We start from the raw sequence: 21,717 nt of genomic DNA on the forward strand, positions 1-21,717 counted from the left end.
CACTAAACACTGTAAACAGGGCATTGTCGCACCCAAAGCAGATTTCAAGTATATGCTCGACCAAATCGACATCTTCTCCTTCCGCCATTGTGGGTTGAAAAAACAGCTTTGTAGTCCGCGAATTAATTCCTTTATCAAATTCAGTTTCCTAGTTCTGAGGTTTTGCATCTACCTGCCCATAGGACCCGCCTCTCAATATTGGTAATCCAATCAAAAGACGTGCAGCACTCCGCCTGCTCGCTGCTCCTGTGCCGGTTCCGGGGCCTTCTCGAAGGCCTAGAGGAGCCAACTCTAAAGCTGATTGGTTGACACAACATCGTCATTCCCATTCACTTGAAGCTACCAGCGCCTTCAATGTTGATTCTGAAGGCCTAAGGGCAGATTTTATCCCCATGGCAACACACCATGGCTGAATATGATTGGATAAAAGATCTAACATAAAGACCAGCGCAACCAAGAGGAACGCTATGAAATTAAGAGAATAACTCTTATTCTGGAAAATAATTGAATACATATTTGTGGGAAATATATTTAGAAAAAATATATATTGGACAGAGAGTTTTAGGCATGCCATATCCAATTTATCAATACCTTTCCCATTTGACAAAATTATATTGATGCAAACCTCTTAAAAGTCTATTGCCACTCCCGAATTCCAGGAGATATGGCCTCTAACTTGCTCGTACTGGGTTAATGAGGTTCCAGTCCTACTGGTTCAGCCAGCCTATGGCCACTGGAGTTCACTAGATCTCCTCTTCTCTGTCTCATGTATCTCCCACTCCCATGAGAAAATTTGCACTCCAAGTTTAAGTTTCAAGTTTCAAGTTTTTATTGTCACATTCCCTTTTATACAAGTATAATCGGTTTGTGAAATTCTTATGTGCAAAACACCCGACAGCAGTAGCAGTCTAAAAAAAGAATGAGAATAAACTATACAATATCCACACACACAAAAGAAAGTATTAACAATATATATATAAAACAATGTAATAGAATATACATCATGACAATATATATATATAAAACAATGTAATAAAATATACACTTTTTTGAGACAATATATATATATGTATATACATACAATATATATATACAATATATATATATATAAAACAATGTAAGAAAATATACACCATGGCCATAGATATTCACAGAATATGTTCTGGTGTATAGTTTTAATGAGGGTCTCAGTCCTTGTTCAGCAGCCTGATGGCCTGACTGAAGAAGCTGTCCCTCAGTCTATTGTCTTTCATCATCCGTTTGGCCCTGGCCACGCACCGCTTGGTGTATATGTCCAGGATGGAGGGAAGCTCACCTCCAACGATGTACTGTGCCGACCGCACCACCCTCTGTAGTGCCCTACGCTCCAGGCGGTGCAGTTCCACCAGGCGGTGATGCAACCTGTCAGAACACTCTCGATGGTACTGGTGTAGAATGTTCTGAGGATGCGGGGGGCCATGTTGAATTTCCTCAGTCGCCTAAGGAAATACAGGCGTTGTTGGGCCCTTTTCACCACGTGAGTGGTGTGCGTGGTCCATGTGAGGTCCTCGGAGATGTGCACGCCGAGGAACTTGAAGCTGCTGACCTCTCTACTGCAACTCCGTCTATGGAGATGGGGTGTGCTCTCCTCTCCGCTTCCTGTAGTCCACGATCAGCTCCTTGGTCTTCTTGACGTTGAGGACGAGGCTGTTCTCCTGGCACCACTGTACCAGTGATCCAACCTCCTCCCTGTAGGCTGTCTCGTTGTCGTCGGTGATCAGCCCCAACACTGTTGTGTCGTCAGCAAACTTGATGATGACGTTGGAGCTGTGCATGGCCGTGCAGTCGTGGGTGTACAGGGAGTAGAGGAGAGGGCTCAACACGCATCCCTGAGGGGCTCCCGTGTTGAGGGTCAGCGGCTCTGAGTGGGTACCGCCCATCCTCACCACCTGGCGGCGGCCCGACAGGAAGTCCAGTATCCAGCTGCACATGGTAGAGTGCAGGCCTAGACCTCTGAGCTTGGTGTCGAGCTTGGCGGGAACAATAGTGTTGAACGCTGAGCTGTAGTCCACAACCAGCATTCGCACACAACAGTTCCTCCCCTCCAGGTGGGAAAGGGCGGTGTGAAGTGCCATGGCAATTGCGTCGTCGGTGGATCTGTTTTGACGATATGCAAATTCAAGATCAAGATTCAAGATTCAAGATGTTTTATTTGTCACATACACAAACAGGGTGTGCAGTGAAATGAAAGTGGCAATGCTCAGCAGGAATGTGCAAGGGCAACAAGTACACACTATTTACAAATAAAAAACAACACAATATTTACAGTAAGTGTGTGTGTGTGTGTGTGTGTGTGTGTGTGTGTGTGTGTGTGTGTGTGTGTGCCTAAGAGGGGCAGTTGTGTGGGTCTATGTGGGGGTCCTGGTGAGGTCGGAGTTCACAATCCTGATGGCCTGAGGAAAGAAACTCCGTCTCAGTCTCTCTGTTCTTGCAGCGTGACTACGGAGGCGCCTGCCTGACCGCAGCAGCTGAAACAGTCTGTTGTTGGGGTGGTGAGGATCCTTCATGATCCTGCCGGCTCTGGTTCTGCACCTCCTGGTGTACAAGTCCTGCAGGGTGGGGAGTGTAGTTCCAATAGTGCGCTCAGCCGAACGCACTACTCTCTGCAGAGCCTTCCTGTCCTGAGCGGAGCAGTTGCCAAACCAGGCTGTGATGCTTCCTGTCAGGACGCTCTCTACAGCTCCAGAGTAGAAGGACTGAAGGATCCTCTGGGAAACTTTAAATTTCCTCAGCTGCCTGAGGTGGTAGAGGCGCTGCCTTGCCTTTCTCACCAGAGTGTCTGTGTTTGTTGACCATGTCAGATCCTCGGTGATGTGGACTCCCAGGTATTTATACCCGCTCACCCTCTCCACAGTAGTCCCGTTAGTTAATCCCCAGTGGTGAGTACGTCCTCTGTTGTTGTACCTTCCTAAAGTCCACAATCAGCTCCTTAGTTTTGGTGACATTCATGATGAGGCTGTTGTCCTGGCACCAGAGTGACAGATCAGCAACTTCCTCCAGGTAGGCCTTCTCGTCGTTGTCGGAGATCAGGCCCACCACCACTGTGTCATCCGCAAACTTGATGATGGTATTGGAGTTGAACCTGGCCACACAGTCATGTGTGTACAGGGAGTACAGTAGGGGGCTGAGGACGCAACCCTGGGGGATCCTGTGTTCAGGGTGAGGGATTTGGAGTGTGTCTGCCCACCCTGACCACCTGTGGCCTGGCGGTCAGGAAGTCCAGGATCCAAGCACACAGGGGTGTTCAGTCCCAGCTCAATCAGCTTGCCGGCCAGTCTGGAGGGACTATGGTGTTGAAAGCTGAACTATAATCAATGAACAGCAGTCTCACATAGCCCCCCCTCTGGCTGTCCAGATGAGAGAGTGTGGTGTGCAGTACCTGGGAGACAGCATCATCCGTGGATCTGTTTGGGCGATAAGCAAACTGCAGCGGGTCCATGGAGGAAGGGAGGAAGGCGCAGATGTAGTCCTTTATCAGCCTCTCAAAGCATTTCATGACCACCGAGGTGAGGGCCACCGGTCGGTAGTCATTCATACATGCTGGAGAAGCATTCTTGGGCACAGGGACAATAGTGGATCTCTTGAAGCAGGCCATGGGTCCAGCGTGGCAGGCAACATGGAACAAATGAAGTCCTTGACCAACCTCTCGAAGCATTTACTGACAATCGAGGTGAGGGCTACGGGTCTCCAGTCATTCAGGCAGGTTACCTTGGGGTGTTTGGGGACAGGCACAATGGAATGGCAACAAAGTGGACAGCACCGTCCCTGGGCTCTCAGTGACCTGACGATGGCGCTAGAGCAAACGGGTCAAAAGGATCCCCAAAGGGATTATAACTCCTCCTCAGGGGAACGTGACCGTGTGCACAACGCTTCATAGCAACCGATACAATAGTTGTAGAGACATTTCACGCAACGCCACATGAGTGAATCTCATGGTGATGCTATAGAGGGAAAGTGCAGATACTAAATAACTTGTGATACTTTAGTCCGGACCACACGACTACGCTACAATACAGTACGATACATACCGAGCTCTTTCATCCAGGAAGTGAGCATCCCCACAAAAGTGGCCATTACATTCCCGCCGTTGAGTGAAGCCGCCACCGCCAAGTACGAGTCGTCAAAGTAGGGGAAGTAGGAGATGGAGGAGGCGGGCTGTGGAGAATCTGGAGGTCTGAAGTCGGCTGGCATGGCGAAGGTCAGCTGGGCTGAAGTGCTGATGTTCAGAACTGCGAAATTAGGAGACAGACGGAAACTGTCACCGACGGCATGTGAACTCTGGATTCTTGTTGTTCTGAATCAGGATTACACTTGATCCATAATGCATTTGCTTTCTGTGTGTGCTCAAACACAATGAGTTCAAACTAAAACACGGGTATTTACTGATACATGGTTCTTTTATCAGGAAGTGCATGAAAAGCACTGCACAAAGTATAATCCTGGCCCTGAGGGGAATGCCGAGACTTCCTGTTTCACCTGCATCTGTTCTCGCACTCATGCAGGAGTAGACAGAGCACTGCAAGTCTCCCAGGGCGGCCCCCACTGGCGTACCAGCAGGGATACCGTGCCAGTCACAGCACGTTTGTCCTGCCAACCCACCAGATCGCACACACTGAGGAAGCAGGTGCAAGGGGAAGCCGGCACCCTTCAGGCTAGAGCATGCACACACACACACACACACACAGAGAGAGAGAAGCTTGTTACACGTAACAACTCTGTACAGTTAATTACAAGCTTACAATGCCAAAGTGATGTCAGATTAACAACCGATCATGCACAAACTATAAAACACGCTTCATGCACTGAGTAGTTAAACTGAGCGGGGCGCTCTGCCCTTCACACACATGTCGACGTTCCACAGGTTGGAGGAGGTGTTGAAGAAACCCCAGCTGGCTGCATTCTGGGGTGTCATCACACACCCGTCCAAACCACACAGCATGGACACCACGTAGTCCTGGATGGTACCTGCCACGGTGAAGTCCTCAAGGAACTCCGGCCTGCAATGAAAGCACACATCTTTTACTCCAGATGTCCAAACCAAGGGGCACCACAGACTCGGCGTGGGGTTATTTTCTGAATGTCTTACCTGTGCTTTGCATGCCAGAGGATTGTTGCACAGCCAAACCCCGTGGCTACGCTGAGATGCGAATCTGGTTTTGGAAGAGAGGACAGGAAGTTGCTGCTGCAACGCCCATCCTGCCAGGTGATCAGCTGACTGGTGTCTCCGCTTGTGAAGAAATCCCTCTTGGACCAAATGCAACCTGCGATAGGCAAGAAAGAAAAAAAGTTTGGTCTGACTTTTTGTTTGGATGCAATGCAAAAACATCCCAGGAGCATAGATTTACTACAATTACAAACATATCTTCAGGTCAAGTTTTGGATTCAACCAGCAGATGGCGTAGATGTGAAAGGGCTACAATGGACCAGCCAAGTTTATAGGAATATTTCAGCTCCTCGAATCCATTTTCAAAACACATCTTTAAAATGTCACCAGTGTTACAGAGCAGATAATTGGCTTCATTCAACAGTGTGGAAAAATCGCTCTCTTCTCGAAAGGCTTCTTCCAAATCCCTGAGGCCTTCGCTAGGGAATGTTTTTCTAAACATTATGAGAGCTGTTGTCCAAATTAAAAAGTTAATTATCTTTGGACACTAAAGCCAAAATGGGTTGTTGGGAGCACAGAACAACTTTAACTAGAATAACCTTATTTCATTACCTGACCAGTGATCATAAAAATTCAAACAATAGGGAAATTGGAGATGCCCTTTGTTTGGACTGTAACACCTTCTGAACAACACATGCAAAACCATGTGAGATGAAACAGTGTGGAATATGAATCACCATAATGCATGTTCAAACTGACTGGAAACACTGCTATTGTTGTCTGTCTGCCGCGCCCCACGCTCTAGTCCAACTGCCAAATGTATTATTGTATTATTATTATTATTATTATTATTATTAATCCCATATTGGGGAAATTATTCTCTGCATTCAACCCATCCTGAGTAATTCAGGATCAATGGACTGCAGTGAAGCGCCAGGGAGCAACTGGGAGTTCAGAGTCTAACAAGTGTTGACTAACACTTGAGGGCCATTTTATAAGTACACAAGCATGTTACAAAGGTGTACTGAAACAAAGTACGACTCAAAGGTAACCCAAATAGTATAACCATTGCACTTCCAATATTGAAAAGAAAAGTGAATACATCAGCTGCCTTTATAATTTATGTATGTCATTAGAAATGTTTCGAGGACTTCGAACGTGTGATTTACGACTCTTATATTGGGCCCCTTCCAGATTAAAGAGCTTCTTAGGCGAGTATAGATTGTGTAAATATAGGGGCCAAAATATTAAGGAACTGACATCACAGTAGCCTGAAGGATGTCTGTCATGGGACTTATAGGAATCTCATTATTTCAGGGTAATTGGTCTTTTCTTTTCTTTTTTATCTCACTTGCATTTGGACATCTATATTCTTTACAATCAAGATAGATTCAGGCATTTCCTCTTTGATAATATTACACTTAAAATGACTCCAAGAAAGAAAATATATATTTCTTTGCTGCTCCATCTTCTCATGTAGCACACCTTGCGGTGCTTGTCTTACCGCCCCTCGCTTTCCAGAGTAGGACCCCGTGCATCTGTCCGGACAGCCCGATGCTGATGACATGCTGCAGTTGGTGTCTCGATAACAGACCGATGCACCGGTTCAGAGTGTCGATGATCCGGCTGGTCTCCTGCTCTTTCGCCTATGCGGGACGGGTACGGAGACAAACACACAGTAGCGTTAACGTTGCCGAGCCGTGAGGTAAAGTTGTTTGGTAATGACGTAATCGCACCGCGGAACACACTCACCTTTATCCCGCTGTGGTCGATTAGATCGCACGAGGTCGGCAACGTGTGACTCGCAGTCACCGACCTGGAGCCCGTTTCTAATAAAACTGCTTTTACCGACGTGGTGCCCACGTCCACACCGAGGATATAGGAAGACATTGTTGATGATGATTGATGAAACGTATGCCTTGGCAATCAGCTGCACCGGCAGCATGACAACAAGGCAAAGTCAACTATGCCGCATTCAAAGATGTAGGAAATTGGAGATAAACATTAAGAGATTACTCCTCAGCCATTACTTCCATATTTGCAATACTGCAGAAAACATAAACAAAATGCCCAAATATCACAATTGTTTCGGTTCGTTTGGTCGACGTGAAGAGGAAGAAAACATTACGAAATGTCCTCACTTTTCCCAACATCGTAAAGCCTTCAGTGCATTCAGTTCGGCCAGCGCCAGGTCTGCTGGCATGACATATGGAATTAAGTTATTCATATACTCATTACATCCTCCTAAAATGACAAGGCGAAAGTATTATCTGTGATGAGGGTCGATTGCCTGTCTCATACTTTGCTGATTATTTGTTTTGCCTATTATATCCTGATTATTGGGGTAAAGAAAAGAGGAAACGAAACACATGTTGTTATGTTACACATGTCCTTATGCTACTAAAGACGTTGCATGTTGGTGAAATTGGTCAGATATGTTAACAAATTAAAACATAGTTATTGCAGTTTTAACAGCAATTAGCATTTTCATCTAAAATATATTTTATCTTGCTTTCGTTAGCTTTGTTGGGGTTGTTATGAAACATTACGTTTGAATGACGTTTGAGAAGAGCGAATGTACCTGTATGCACATGCTCACCCAGGACCAGTAATGATACTCAAATATATTTCCCCATACTATAAAAGGTTTCCTACTCTGTATTGGGCTTTGAACGCACCACAGCCTCAGCATCGGTTTGGTTTGATCCGGTTTCGACCTGACCCACAATGCACTGCGAATAAACATGGCCGAATCTTGCCTCGGTGTGTTATCCAAACGAGAATGAATGTGCTGTTTCCGTGCCATATCAGCTCACATTCCTTAAAGACACTCCACCATCCCGGCCTGTGAAGTTACTCTGACACGTTATGTTCTTGTAACTGCGCCGCGAGGAGCCAACGAGTCCCTGCGTGTATTTCCGGTGAGAATCTGTCAATTTACCGTCGGAGCTGCCTGGATGACAAGCTAACGGCTAAAGCTAGCCATACTAAAATAGGCTCATCTGTTTGGGTCTCTAACTTGTGTGCCTGGTTCTGTCACCACGCCGCTTGATGTTGTTGGTGTTCCGTTATCTATGTTGGTGTATAGTGTCAGCAGCTGGCTGAGCTCCACCGCGGCTGACTGACAGCTTTACCGTTTGTCTTTGACAAACACATTAGACCCGTCAATGTATCCTCCATCGTGGTTAACTATGTCCCAATATCTAATCTATCTCCGGTTGTGTTGTCCATATCTGTGACATACATGTGGAAAATAAAAGTGAGCAACAAATGTATTTGAGTAAATGCCCTTTTTGTGTCTGAATCTCTCCTGAAACAGGAGAATCTTCGTGTGAGAGCTGACCTGAGCCAAGATGGCAGGAGTTGTAGCCAAACGCGAGGGGCCCCAGTTCATCAGCGAAGTGTCTGTGAGGGGCAACGCCGCCGTGCTGGACTACTGCCGCACCTCCTTGTCCGCTCTGTCCGGAGCAACAGCCGGCATCCTCGGGCTGACTGGACTTTACGGCTTCATTTTCTATTTAATCTCTGCTTTCCTCCTCTCCGTGCTGCTTATTCTCAAGGCCGGACGGCGGTGGAACAAATGCTTTAAATCGCGGCGGCTGCTCTTCACCGGGGGCCTTGTCGGAGGTCTTTTCACTTACGTCCTGTTCTGGACTTTCCTCTACGGAATGGTGCATGTGTACTAGAATGATTTACGAAGAATAACCTTAAATCAGCCCTAACAATATTGTCTACCCTGCTGTTTGTAGAGACTACATTAGTAAAAGACTACATCCATTTGTAACTGTTAAATTAATCAGAGGATGTGTCTATAATTATAGAATTCAAAATGAACTGTTCTTATCTTTCCTGTGCCACACTTAGCAGTGACTATGACTTGTTTCAACCTGTAACTCCTGCTCTGTGTTCTGTGTCATCCATACCAGAATAAAAGCCTGGTTATAATAATGTAGATTAGTGTAAAATAGATTAAAACTGATTACATTCAAGATGTAAGCACTATTCTTTACATTTCATGTACAATATCAGTTAAATTATAACATTTCTGATTGGAATAAATAACTGCAACTTGTGGGTGTGTATACATTATTTATTAGTTTGTCATCAGGCAGTTCATTGGTTGATGCTGTGAAATAAACACGACAAATGCATGTTTCCAACAATAAAGACCATTTAATAAATAATAACGTGAAGAACAAAAGAGTCCTTGCACTTCAATGTCTCACCGTTTATGAACAATCAGCAGTGAACTTGTCCATTCTCCGTAGACTTGAGCGCATCACAACTTCACGTGTGAATAACATCGTGAATAAGATTGTGTTGCAGCCATCGCATGCCTGAGATCAACGTCGACACAGGAGACACATCGGCCGTGTTTTAACGATGCACCCAAATTCCCTTCACAACTAACCATTAAGACCGTTCACACACTTTCATACACAATGCTTCTTAGTGCAGTTGTATTTAAAGGTTTTCATTTTGAATCCATGCTCATAAAATCATTACGGAGTTGTTTTAAGAACTGATTGAGCCAAAATCACTTTACAGTTCATTTATTAGTCTGCAATCTGTATTTTACTTAATCTAATCCATTGAGGTTCATGAATCTATCACTGCAAGCCATTTTGATTAAAAAGAAATTGCAAATAATTCCATAAATGGCAAAATGAAACGTCAATAATCATATGAATTGGTCTGATAATGAATCTTAATTTGTCTGATCAACAGCCAAATAAGCCAGAAGCACTGATTTTATGACATGAAACCAAGTTAATAATGTGCATTTATAAAGCAGTAATCTGCAAATATTTGGCATTTGACTTAAAGTCTCAGATGAATCCCTTCTGTCGCTCTTACATATCATTATCAAAGGACCTGTTGTAATCTCCCACATCCCATCTTTGAACCCTGACCCCGCCCCTGACAACCACCTTGCTGTGTGTTTCTACATCTGCTTCCTGGCCCACTTGCACAGAAGGCAACATTTACATTTCTGTGGACCAACGTGTGTGTAGTCGGGAGAAGCATCACTCAAGCTAGTGGCGTACCAGTTGGGTGAGAAGTCCACGTCCTTTCGTCTTTTGGTTCCGCCTCTCGCGGGCCTCGACAGGTGATTGGTCTTGATCTGCCTGCCCAACTTAATTGTCTGAAGAGAAGGTGATGTGATGCTTCGGCTCTGCCCTCTGCGGAGGGATCATGGCAGAGTATCGCTGTCCTGCATTGCGTGGAACGGTGGGACCCCGTCTGTCCACAGGCAGCTGGCTCTCTGCAGTGGCCTCGAGGTCCTCTGGCTCTTTGGTGGAGTTGGCGTTCTGCTTCTCCGCAGGTGGTTTCCTGGATCTCTTTTCCCGCTGACCCGTCTTCCCATCCTTGATTTTAGCCCGTTCTTTCCTGGGACATACATTACGGAGGGAGATGTGCCGAGAAGTGTTATGTTAAAAAGGTTTGTAGTACGGCTGATTTAAGAAGGCCCACCATTGAAGTTTGTGTGACTGCAGTTTAGTCCTACTTGAAGTTGACGATCTCAAACTTCCTCTCTCGGTAAAAGGAGCTTGTGTTCATCAAGTACAGGAGTATCACATCGCATGCGAAGGCTCCCTGAAAGAAAAATAACAATCTTAAGTGGATTCTTTCACAGCCCTGCAGAGAAGCTTCATTGTTGTTGCAGTCATCGTCCACTCTGGCATCACGCTAATCGGATGTTTTTTTCAAATGTCAGGCATCACCAATCATCCACTGACACTTCAACATAATATTTTTGTAAATTACTCACTATACCCAGCAGGGCAACACCCGAGCCTATGGCAATTATTGTGGGAACAATATTGAATCTCCCGGCCTGCAAAACAATAAACTGGCATTCACTGCGAGTCTACTACCGCAATCATGTACCTCCCTCAGAAAGAAGGACGTATTGCATCACTGCTGTACCTTTCCATTGATCATTATATCGAAGCGGATCCCATACACTTTATACAAAGTGCGAAAGCTTTCACCATTTTGATCCTTGTAATACCTGCCAAATCTGTAGGGGCAAAGATCAGTGGATAAAAGATGAATATAATACAAGTTTTTTTTTTTTTTAGCAGTGGGAGGATTTACTTCCTGCCGAATTCCCGAAGGGACATACCTGAAGTTGTATCCCGATGTGACCGAGTTGTTCAAGTTTATGTCCAAGCGGGTAAAGCTGTACTGTGGGTTACACTTTGAGAAGTCCTGATCCAGGTCACAGTCCCACTCGATGAGAATACCAACGGACCCACCCTGACGGACAAAAACAGTGACCCGTGTGACTATGGTTCATGTCGTGTCAATTCCATCCATCTGGCTGCTTAAATTTTAAATCAGATTGGAGGTCGGTGGAGCTGCACCGGGAATAAAAACCATTAAGAATATGACCTTTTCACAGACAGAAAAAACAAAATGCCTTTTCACTGCAACGATTACCGACGACATTAATGATGGCTCCATTCTATTCAAGTGTCCCGGTAAACCATGACAGTGTGGCAGCATGCACAACACCAGGACCCTGTAACTGGAGCAGTCCACCAGCAGAGGGACTGGCATTTCCATGAAGATCAAGTTGACCAGGTTTGAAAATCATTTCAGGTGTTTCAAGTATTTCTCATGCATAAGAGTCCATGTCACTTGAGCGAAACACATGAAGACGAGGACGACCACAACATGTGCCCAAATCTGGACCTCTTGATAAGGTTGTTTCTGTCAAAAAGATACGTTATTTTACTTTTTCTACCCAACCAGTGTGATTTACAATAAAGCAGAGGCCCATGATCCACCTGCATTTTATTGTTATTCTTAGAATATGCATAAGTTAGATCCCATCTGCTCAGCTTTTGCCTTGATGAAATATTTCAGTCCGCGATTCGATCCGATCACAATACAGAAACATGTTCAAACCGCCGACCACGGCTCCAAGGTGGCTTCATATCGCCACTTGTCTTTTTGTATCTTGAAAATTAATCTGTCCAATAAATGATTATTTTTTAAATTCTATTTTAGGCGGTGACTCTCCCTTTCCTTTCGAGTAATACGACACTCCTCTGCTGGAGTCAAACTTCAAGTTCAATCCAGAGACTGTTGGTGTTTGTTTACATACAACTGTACTGCACTTCATAGCCTGATGCTCTGCAGTTAGGCCTTGATTTCACAGAATGTGTAAGTAAGTCAGTAAGTAAAGTGTATTTATATTGCACTTATCACAGGCAAAGTGTCACAAAGTGCAGTACAGTAGTCAATTAAAACAGTTTGGTAATAACGAGCAGTAATTCAGCCTAATATGAAGGAGTCTGGCCGTGCAGTGATCCGTATGTTAGAGTGAGGATTTAAAAGTTGTTCCTATGCTCTACAGCTAGTGAAGGGACTTGAGTATCGGGATGATATGAGACCTCTATTTTTCTTTTTCAGTATTCTTGCAGCAGCATTCTGTATAACCTGCAACCGGTTTATCACAGATTTATTAAGAGAGGGGAAAGGTAAGCAATCAATATGAGAGGAGATAAAAGCATGTGTAATCATCTCTAATTCAGCTACAGATAAAACAGATCTCAATTTCCTGATGTTTCTTAAGTGGAAGAAGCATGATCTCTAGACAGCTGCTTGACATGGTGTTCAAACAACAAGGATTTATCAAAAATTACCCAGAGATTACGACGTTTTAGGTGGACAGCAGAAGGCAGATGACCAATGCTCTGCTTTATCATCGTGACAGCATCATCAGGTGCACTAACAGAACCTCTAACTTATTATCATTTAGTTGTAAGCAATTGACTGCTGTCCAGTCCATAATAGCATTGACACAGTCAAGGAGGCTAGTTAACCTGAAAGCCTCACTGGGTTTTTAAGGAGACATGCAGTTGGATATCATCTGCATATGGATGATAAGCAACATTATAGTTTTTTATGATTTGTCCCAGGGGTAATAAAGAAAAAATAGAGGACCCAGGACCGAGCCCTGCAGTACCCCACAGGACATTGGAGAGATGTTTAACACAAATTCTCCCACCGAGACAGTAAAACTTCTGTTTCTGAGGTATGATGAACACCACGCCAACGCTGTGCCTGATATGCCTCTCAATCAAGATGTTATGGTCTACGGTGTCAAATGCTGAACTGAGGTCAAGGAGCACCAAAACCGAGCAGTCACCTGCATAAGATGACATTAATAAGTCGTTTGAAACCCTCAGGAGATCAGTTTCAGTTGAGTGCTGTTTGGGAAACCCTAACTAGAATGTATCAACCATATTGTGCCTCTCAAGTGCAGCAGTTAGTTGACCGGCCACAACCTTTTCTAGGATTTGTTACAGAAATGGTAGTTTTGATATTGGCCTGCAGTTCATGGGCAAAACAGGATCTAAGTGTCTGTTATTATTATTACAAACAGGAAGTGGACAGAACGAGAGAGAGAGAGAGACGTAGAGAGACTGCTTTGGTTCTGATTCCATACCATGTCAATCAATGTCAATAACAGCAATATGATAACACGTTATATGATTCACGTTTCCAACCAGTTTTCCCTGCTCAGCGACACACCCGCTGAGGAACACAACCTGGTTATCGGGAGCTCGATAGTCAGGAACGTGAAAATAGCGAAACCGCGGACCACAGTCGTGTGCCTCCCGGGGGCCAGAGCGGGCGACGTGGAGTCTTGTTTGAAACTGCTGGCTAAGGACAAGCGGAGATACAGTCAGATTGTAATACACGCCGGTGGTAATGACGCCCGAGCCCGCCGGTCGGAAGTCACTAAAATTAATGTGGAATCCGTGTGTGCTTATGCCAAGACGTTGTCGGACACCGTCGTTTTCTCTGGCCCTCTCCCAAATTTGCAGATAGACGAATTGTTTAGCCGAATGTCGTCTTTCAACCGCTGGCTGTCGAGGTGGTGCCCAGCGAATAATGTGGGCTACGTAGACAACTGGAAGACTTTCTGGGGAAAGCCTGATCTGATGAGGAGAGACGGCATCCATCCCACGTTGGACGGAGTGCGTCTCATTTCTGCAAACATGACCAAGTTGATCAACGGACAGCCATATCTGTGACAACGCAGGGGTTCATGTCATAAAGCAGAAACAGAGTAGCCCCACGCCCCTGTCATCCCTGTCACCCAGTGTCCCCCATAGCACATCCCCCCCCCGGGGCATCTGCTCCCTCTCACCCAGTCCCTCCCAGAGCTCCATAGAGACTGTGTCTGTCCCACGGCCACTTAAACTTAAATTAATTATATCAAAAGAAAGCAGAAGAGGAGTCGTACACAATAACCTTATCAGGGCTCTCAAGTTTTGAAGACAGGCAAGCGTGAGATTTCCATCAGCACCCGATACAGCTGACCGTTGCGCGCGCCGGCATCGAGCCGAAAAGAGTTGTTGACGGGGGTGCTAGTGACTATTTTTGCTCCATCCCAATGCGCGCAGACCGGCGTCGGAGCTCTGCAGCGGAACAATCGATCGGCGTATTGAGCACCCCTGCATTCAAGCATTAAATAGCCGAGAGGTTTTTTCAGCGTGAGGAATTCGATGTGTGGCGGGAGTGCGTGAGATAAGACCGAAATGCGTGAGTCTCACGCTCAATGCGTGAGACTTGAGAGCCCTGCCTTATACAAGTTAACACCATTATTTCAGCAGTGCAACAAAACAGGACTATTAAATGTGGTCTCCTAAATATTAGATCTCTGTCATCTAAAGCTGTGTTACTAAATGATTTAATATCAGATAATCACATTGATTTATGTTGTCTCACTGAAACCTGGCTGAGCCATGAAGAATATGTCTGCCTAAATGAATCGACTCCTCCAAGTCATATTAATACTCACATTCCTCGAGGCACCGGTCGAGGAGGTGGAGTAGCAGCCATCTTTGACTCGAGCCTATTAATTAATCCTAAACCAAAATTACACTACACCTCATTTGAAAGCCTTGTTCTTTGTCTTTCACATCCAACCTGGAAAACACTACAGCCAATTCTATTTGTGATTCTGTACCGGCCACCAGGTCCATATTCAGAGTTTATATCTGAATTCTCAGAATTTATATCAAGTTTGGTTCTTAAAACTGATAAAGTTATTTTTGTAGGAGATTTTAATATTCATATGGATGTTGATAATGATTGCCTAGGTGCTGCATTCATCTCATTGTTGGACTCGATTGGCTTCTGTCAGAGAGTACAGAAACCCACTCACAGCTTTGGCCACACGCTTGATCTTGTTCTTACTTATGGCGTTGACATTGAGCATTTGAAGGTCTTCCCACAGAATCCTCTTCTGTCAGACCACAACCTCATAACTTTTGAATTTATACTACCGGAGTGTACACCGTTAGTCAAAAGTTTCTACACCAGATGTCTAACTGATAGTGCTGTAGCTAAATTTAAAGAAGCGATTCCTTCTGCATTTGATTCGATACCACGTCTCAATATAACAGAGGACTCCTGGTCTAACTTTAGTCCGTCCCAGATTGATCATCTTGTTGATAGTGCCACAGGCTCACTGAGAATGACACTGGACTCGATAGCCCCTCTGAAGAAGAAGACAGTGAGGAAGAGGAGGTTTGCTCCCTGGTATAACCCTCAGACCCGCAAACTGAAGCAAACGTCAGGAAAGCTTGAAAGCATATGGCGTTCAACTAATCTGGAAGAATCCCGCTTAGTTTGGCGAGATAGTCTTAAAACTTATAAGAAGGCCCTCCGTAATGCCAGAGCAGCCTATTACTCATCAGTAATAGAAAAAATAAGAACAACCCCAGGTTTCTCTTCAGCACTGTAGCCAGGCTGACAGAGAGTCACAGCTCTGTGGAGCCGAGCATTCCTATAGACCTCAGTGGTAATGACTTCATGAACTTCTTTAATGAAAAGATTTTAACTATTAGGGACAAGATTAATAATCTCTTGCCCTTAACCAGTGCCAATCTGTCCTCAAGTGGAATGGCCTTGGAAACCGTATATTTGGAGGGCTTTTCTCCCATCAACCGTGACCAATTATCTTCAACGGTTTCTACTTCGAACACGTCTACCTGTCTCTTGGACCCCATCCCGACGAGGCTGCTTAAAGACGTTTTGCCTTTAATTGGCGGCTCTCTATTAGATATTATCAATGTGTCTCTGCTAACAGGCCACGTACCACACTCCTTCAAAGTGGCTGTTATTAAACCTCTCCTGAAGAAGCCCACTCTGGATCCAGAGGTGTTGGCTAACTACAGACCGATCTCTAACCTCCCCTTCCTCTCCAAGATCCTTGAGAAAGTGGTCGCAAATCAGTTGTGTGACTTTCTACATCATAATAGTTTATTTGAGGAGTTTCAGTCAGGATTTAGAAAACACCACAGCACCGAGAAAGCACTGGTGAAAATTACAAATGACCTCTTAATGGCAGCAGATAAAGGACTCCTCTCTGTACTGGTCTTGTTAGACCTTAGTGCTGCATTCGACACCATTGACCATGACATCCTATTACAGAGACTGGAGCAGTCGATTGGCATTTCAGGCACGGCACTAAGTTGGTTTAAATCCTATTTATCAGATCGATCTCAGTTTGTATTTGTAAACGATGACGCCTCGATAACCACCAACGTTAGTCACGGAGTTCCACAAGGTTCTGTGCTTGGACCAATTTTATTTACCTTATACATGCTTCCTTTGGGCAATATTATCAGGAAACACTCCATAAACTTTCATTGCTATGCAGATGATACTCAACTATATCTATCGATAAAACCAGAGGAGAGCAACCAACTAAGTAAAATTCAAGCATGTCTTAAAGACATAAAAACATGGATGACCTGCAACTTCTTTATATTAAACTCAGACAAAACCGAAGTAATTTTACTCGGCCCTGAGCACCTCAGAGATCAATTATCTGGTGATGTGGTTTCTGTAGACGGCATTGCCCTAGCATCCAACACCACTGTAAAGAATCTTGGCGTTATCTTTGATCGGGACTTGTCCTTTAACTCCCACGTAAAGCAAATCTCAAGGACTGCATTCTTTCATCTACGTAATATTTCAAAAATCAGGCACATCTTGTTTCAAAAAGATGCAGAAAAATTGGTTCACGCGTTCGTTACTTCGAGACTGGATTACTGCAACTCCTTATTATCAGGCTGCTCTAATAAATCTCTTAGGTCCCTCCAGTTGATCCAGAATGCTGCAGCTCGTGTTCTCACTAAAACTAAGAAAAGAGATCACATCACTCCTGCACTAGCTGCTCTGCACTGGCTCCCAGTAAAATCAACAATCACTTTTAAAATTCTTCTCTTAGCGTACAAAGCCTTGATTGGTGATGCACCATCATATCTTAAGGAGCTTGTAGTACCATATTGCCCCACTAGAGAGCTACGCTCACTAAATGCGGGACTACTTGTAGTTCCTAGAGTCTTAAAAAGTAGAATGGGAGCCAGAGCCTTTAGTTATCAAGCTCCTCTTTTATGGAACCAGCTTCCAATTTCAGTCCGGGAGACAGACACAGTCACCTCATTTAAGAGTAGACTTAAGACCTTCCTCTTTGACAGAGCTTATAGTTAGGGCTGAATCAGGTTTGCCCTGGTCCAGACCCTTGATATGCTGCTATAGGCTTATAGCTGCCGGGGGACGTTTAGGATGCACTGAGCACCTATCTCCTCTTTTTTCTCTCCTTAGGGATGAATTTTCATCTCTCAATCACACGTTACTAACTCTGCTTTCTCCCCGGAGTCCTTTTGACTTCACGTCTCATGGGGTCATCGGACCCTATGAGACGGCATAGATCCTATCTGCCTGATGGATCATCGAGGTCTGGGTCGTGGAATTCCTGCTACCGACTACGCCACTGCCCTGTTGAGACTCCGCCCACTGTTGAGACTCCTTCCACTCCTCCTCCCCACCGCCATCTGCCTGATGGATCGTGGAGGTCTCCATCGTGGAATATGCCTACTACGAACTATTCATACACTCTGTCACATTCATTGAATGTATTTAAACTCTAAATCTGTCCTTCTGTACACATTACATCTATTGCATCTGTCCATCCTGGAGAGGGATCCTCCTCTGTTGCTCTCCTGAAGGTTTCTTCCCTTTTTTCCCCCTGAAGGGTTATTTGGGAGTTTTTCCTGATCCGATGCGAGGTTTTGGGGCAGGGATGTCTATGTGTACAGATTGTAAAGCACTCCGAGACAAATTTGTAATTTGTGAAATTGGGCTATACAAATAAACTGAATTGAATTGAATTGAATAACATGAATAATTGTTTGGTTTTTTTAGTTCAATGGCTAGTACGTGTGTTATGGTATCATGAAATGGCCGTGAGGAAGCCAGGAACTGAAGTTGCTCCTACACGCAGTCTCCACTGGCACACTGTTACACTTTGTACCTTAGCAGCCATGTCCTGGAAGTCGTTTCCAGTCCAGCTCACCAGGTCTCCGAGGCGGAAGATAGGGCAGTACAGGTGGTCCTCACTGTCGTAGGAGCACGTTTTCAGGTAGCTGTCGTTACAGGCTTCAAGGACGTTGGACCTAAGAAGTCAAAACAGCCGACATGAAGCGCAACTTTCCTATGTCAGATCTTCAACTATGGAAAACAGTCTCTATTGCTGAAAACAGTCTGTATCAAACCGTCCTCTGAAGTATGAAAATAAATAAATACATTTCACGAGAGACTTGGTTCTGCCAACTCAGACTCTCAGAATTCTCAGATATTACTTGGATGCATTATGACTGAACTACAAACACATACACACACACACACACACACACACACACCAGCAGCATATTGAAGGCCAAAGTACAAAACCTCCTATCTGAAAAATGATCAAGAAAAATAGGTATTTGAGTATTCTTAAAAAAGTGAATTTTTCAGCTAGGAAGGTTTTGCCATTGAAAGCCCGTATGCGTATGTCAATCAAGCCCCACCATTATGCCCTCTAAGCACAAACTGGATGGCCCCACTGCTGCCAGCCATTTGAAGTACCACACATTGAAAGGAATTATTATTACCGGCCAATTCCCATCAAGCGTATCAAGATAAATGAGGAAACATAAGAGAGGTGGTTGTGTAATCAGGACCAGATGCTGACAGATGCATTAGTGCAGCCTCGTGGCATCTCTTTGCTTTTCTTGCAGGCCTTTAAGAGGCAGCGGGGATGGCCGCAGGGTTAGCCCCGACGGATCGGACACCTGTCCAGGGCCAGGCCTGCTGTCAAGGACGTCTCGGATGACTGTTTCACTGTCTCGCTGAGTGCAATACACAGGCTGGTATAAATAGAAGGCTCTCTGCACCCTAAAGCTATTCAAAGCAGCCGTTGGGTCTCACGCAGAGATCTGTATCACGATGCCCCGAAAACCACAGACACCACCGGCAAGAGGCACCACTTACGGGACACTCACTTGGAGAATTCAAACTTTGGGAACCTGATGAAGTTCTTGATGTAGATGGTGAAGTTTTCCGCTTCGCTCAGTAAGGGCTCTCTGGAGAGGAAGAGGGGGGGGGGGGAGACAGACAGAGAGGCAGCTGTGTGAAATAAAAACAAAACGAGTGGAGCTGACAGGCTGCATTCGTAATAAATAGAACTTGTGAAATATCTCGGCCCCTGTGAGGGATCAGAGTGAGTGTCAATGTGGTAGCACAAAATGGCACATTTGAAGAGTTCTGCAAGGGGGGGAGGGGGGCTCACGTGGGTCTCTTGCCGTACTCAACAGGACACCAGGAGTGAATCTCACAGGTCCCAGTGCTGTTTAAACACAACCCAGTCATTATTCCTGACGGAGAGAGAGAGAGCACACATTCTTCGCTGGGTGGAGCCTAAAGAGAGTTTATGCCTCAGTAAGACGAGTTGGAGTACTGCTGGAACTGTGTGTACTATATATAATATTCACATCATAGAGAATAATGTTGAAACTGACTGTACGTGAGAAGAAATATAGTTTTCAGATTGTCAGTGACCAGTATGACTGATCTCAACCTGTGAGGCTAAACCTGGAAACGAGAGTCTGAGTTGGGATTCTCACCGTGGCCAGCTGTGACCGGCTCACCCTCGACACAGTCGTCGTCACTTTGACATCGTCCATCTGGCACCTTGAAGCTCTGTGTGATGTGAAAATATATTTGTGTGGACATGGCAATCTGTCACAGATTCATCAACGGTTATTTCAAATATTAGGATGGAGGAAAACACACACACACACAAACACACACACACTCACACAATTAAAAAGCAAATAATGAGATGTGCGCTCCTCTGTATACTCACCTCAGCGCAGAACCCCAGCCTCTGGTTGGGGGTCTCTATGTAATTTGTTATTACGAAGAACACCTGCTCACCCTGCAAAATTCAATTAGGACCAGACGGTCAGATTGAGAAGCCAAAGGTTAAACAAATTAAACTCCTGAGAAGTTCAATCTTGTTAAATCTGTGGCGACGAATGCAGAGCTAATGATATCCGCTAAAGCAGACGCTCAATAGCCTCATGATCTCAACATCAATATTGCAATCTGTAGAGATAGACGGACGGACGGACTCACTCACATTCGGGGGTATGACATAATCCTCAGCACCCCACAGGTGAAGCCCGGTCTCGGAGCTGTTGGTCAGTGCAACACCTTTAAGCTTGGTGACGACTGAGGCCTGGACGGCCTCTTCTCGCTCCTGGTAGCCCTTCTTCATCACAAATACCCACCTGAGACATCGGGATTCATTATGTTTCAGAGCCTTATGTTAAACAAGGATGCCTATTGCCTATGCATCAGCAGAGCCGCCCCCGTTGAGCAGCCTGTCTGTGACCTCATGCCCTGGGTCTGACAGCACCACCCTCAGACAGATGGAAAGCAGTAATGCTGATGTGAGGAATATTTTCTGCATCTCCATCGAAACGGTGCGGAACTATTTCGCACATCCGCGTGCATGTGGGGGTTAAATAATGCCCCCCTCCACACACACACACACACACACACACACACACACACACACACACACACACACACACGGGACGCTCTCCCAGCTGCAGTCCATGCCACAGCCACAGATCGAAATATGATTTTATTATATATCAATTATATATATTTATTGTTTTACTTTAAAACTCTATGGCGCTCTCACTTTAGCAGTAAAAAAAGAAAAAGCAATGTCAACGCTTTCGCAGAGCTCAACTATTTTTAACTCTGTGAATCACATTCTAAAAGGTGACTTTATTCCATGCCTAGAAGGGGGCTTTTGAGATGTGTGCGTGCGCGCCTCACCCAATGATGTATCCCAGCACGGCCAGCTGGTAGAGTCTGAACAATATTCCGATTTTCCGGTTTTCGGCGATGACAAATTTCGCTGTCTTGTAGTTGAGGAGTGACAGGAAGAAGACTCCCCAGCCGGCCATTCCGCCCGCGCGCTGGACCCGAGAGGGACGGCGGCTCCCAGCTGATATGCAGACGCGTTACGACAAGTGACCCGCGGGGCATGCAGCGGGCTCACCCACTGAGAGGGCTGTAAAACACCAACACTGCTTCCTCTGAAACACCAACGTGAGACGACTATTTCAGGGTTGTTGTGTGTGTGTCGTCCCCCCGTCCCCCCCCACACACACACGCACACACCCCGACCAACAATT

General features: G+C 45.3%; 3 protein-coding genes across 6 annotated transcripts; 1 reads left to right on the plus strand and 2 right to left on the minus strand.

Moving 5' to 3' along the window:
* Positions 1-1,902: 1,902 nt before the first annotated feature.
* shpk (sedoheptulokinase) lies at positions 1,903-7,487 on the minus strand. 4 transcript variants are annotated; one of them, XM_056408363.1, is made up of 7 exons: positions 6,896-7,487; positions 6,648-6,789; positions 5,126-5,300; positions 4,884-5,036; positions 4,516-4,691; positions 4,068-4,268; positions 1,903-2,136 (listed from the first exon to the last, which is right to left on the minus strand). In XM_056408363.1, exons 1-7 carry the CDS (start codon positions 7,031-7,033, stop codon positions 1,985-1,987), a joined length of 1,137 nt encoding a protein of 378 aa, XP_056264338.1. In that variant the 5' UTR covers positions 7,034-7,487; the 3' UTR covers positions 1,903-1,984. The 4 variants fall into 4 exon arrangements, with proteins under 4 accessions (XP_056264338.1, XP_056264365.1, XP_056264356.1 ...); XM_056408381.1 differs by lacking the exon at positions 1,903-2,136 and adding an exon at positions 3,352-3,980; XM_056408390.1 differs by lacking the exon at positions 4,516-4,691 and having other exon boundaries at positions 5,005-5,036.
* Positions 7,488-7,871: 384 nt separating this feature from the next.
* Positions 7,872-9,215, plus strand: emc6 (ER membrane protein complex subunit 6). The gene is made up of 2 exons (XM_056409032.1): positions 7,872-8,064; positions 8,463-9,215. The coding sequence occupies exon 2, from the start codon at positions 8,497-8,499 to the stop codon at positions 8,827-8,829; it is 333 nt and encodes a 110-aa protein (XP_056265007.1). The 5' UTR covers positions 7,872-8,064; positions 8,463-8,496; the 3' UTR covers positions 8,830-9,215.
* Positions 9,216-9,292: 77 nt separating this feature from the next.
* Positions 9,293-21,652, minus strand: p2rx5 (purinergic receptor P2X, ligand-gated ion channel, 5). Its single transcript, XM_056408926.1, has 12 exons — positions 21,356-21,652; positions 20,646-20,796; positions 20,370-20,441; positions 20,128-20,203; positions 19,794-19,878; positions 19,507-19,587; positions 18,495-18,636; positions 11,274-11,407; positions 11,075-11,168; positions 10,917-10,982; positions 10,653-10,741; positions 9,293-10,534 (listed from the first exon to the last, which is right to left on the minus strand). The coding sequence occupies exons 1-12, from the start codon at positions 21,484-21,486 to the stop codon at positions 10,282-10,284; spliced, it is 1,374 nt and encodes a 457-aa protein (XP_056264901.1). The 5' UTR covers positions 21,487-21,652; the 3' UTR covers positions 9,293-10,281.
* Between the last annotated feature and the right edge of the window lie 65 nt (positions 21,653-21,717).

The sequence above is a fragment of the Pseudoliparis swirei genome, chromosome 3, assembly GCF_029220125.1.
Source record: "Pseudoliparis swirei isolate HS2019 ecotype Mariana Trench chromosome 3, NWPU_hadal_v1, whole genome shotgun sequence".
In the NCBI taxonomy this organism is placed as follows: Eukaryota; Metazoa; Chordata; class Actinopteri; order Perciformes; family Liparidae; genus Pseudoliparis; species Pseudoliparis swirei.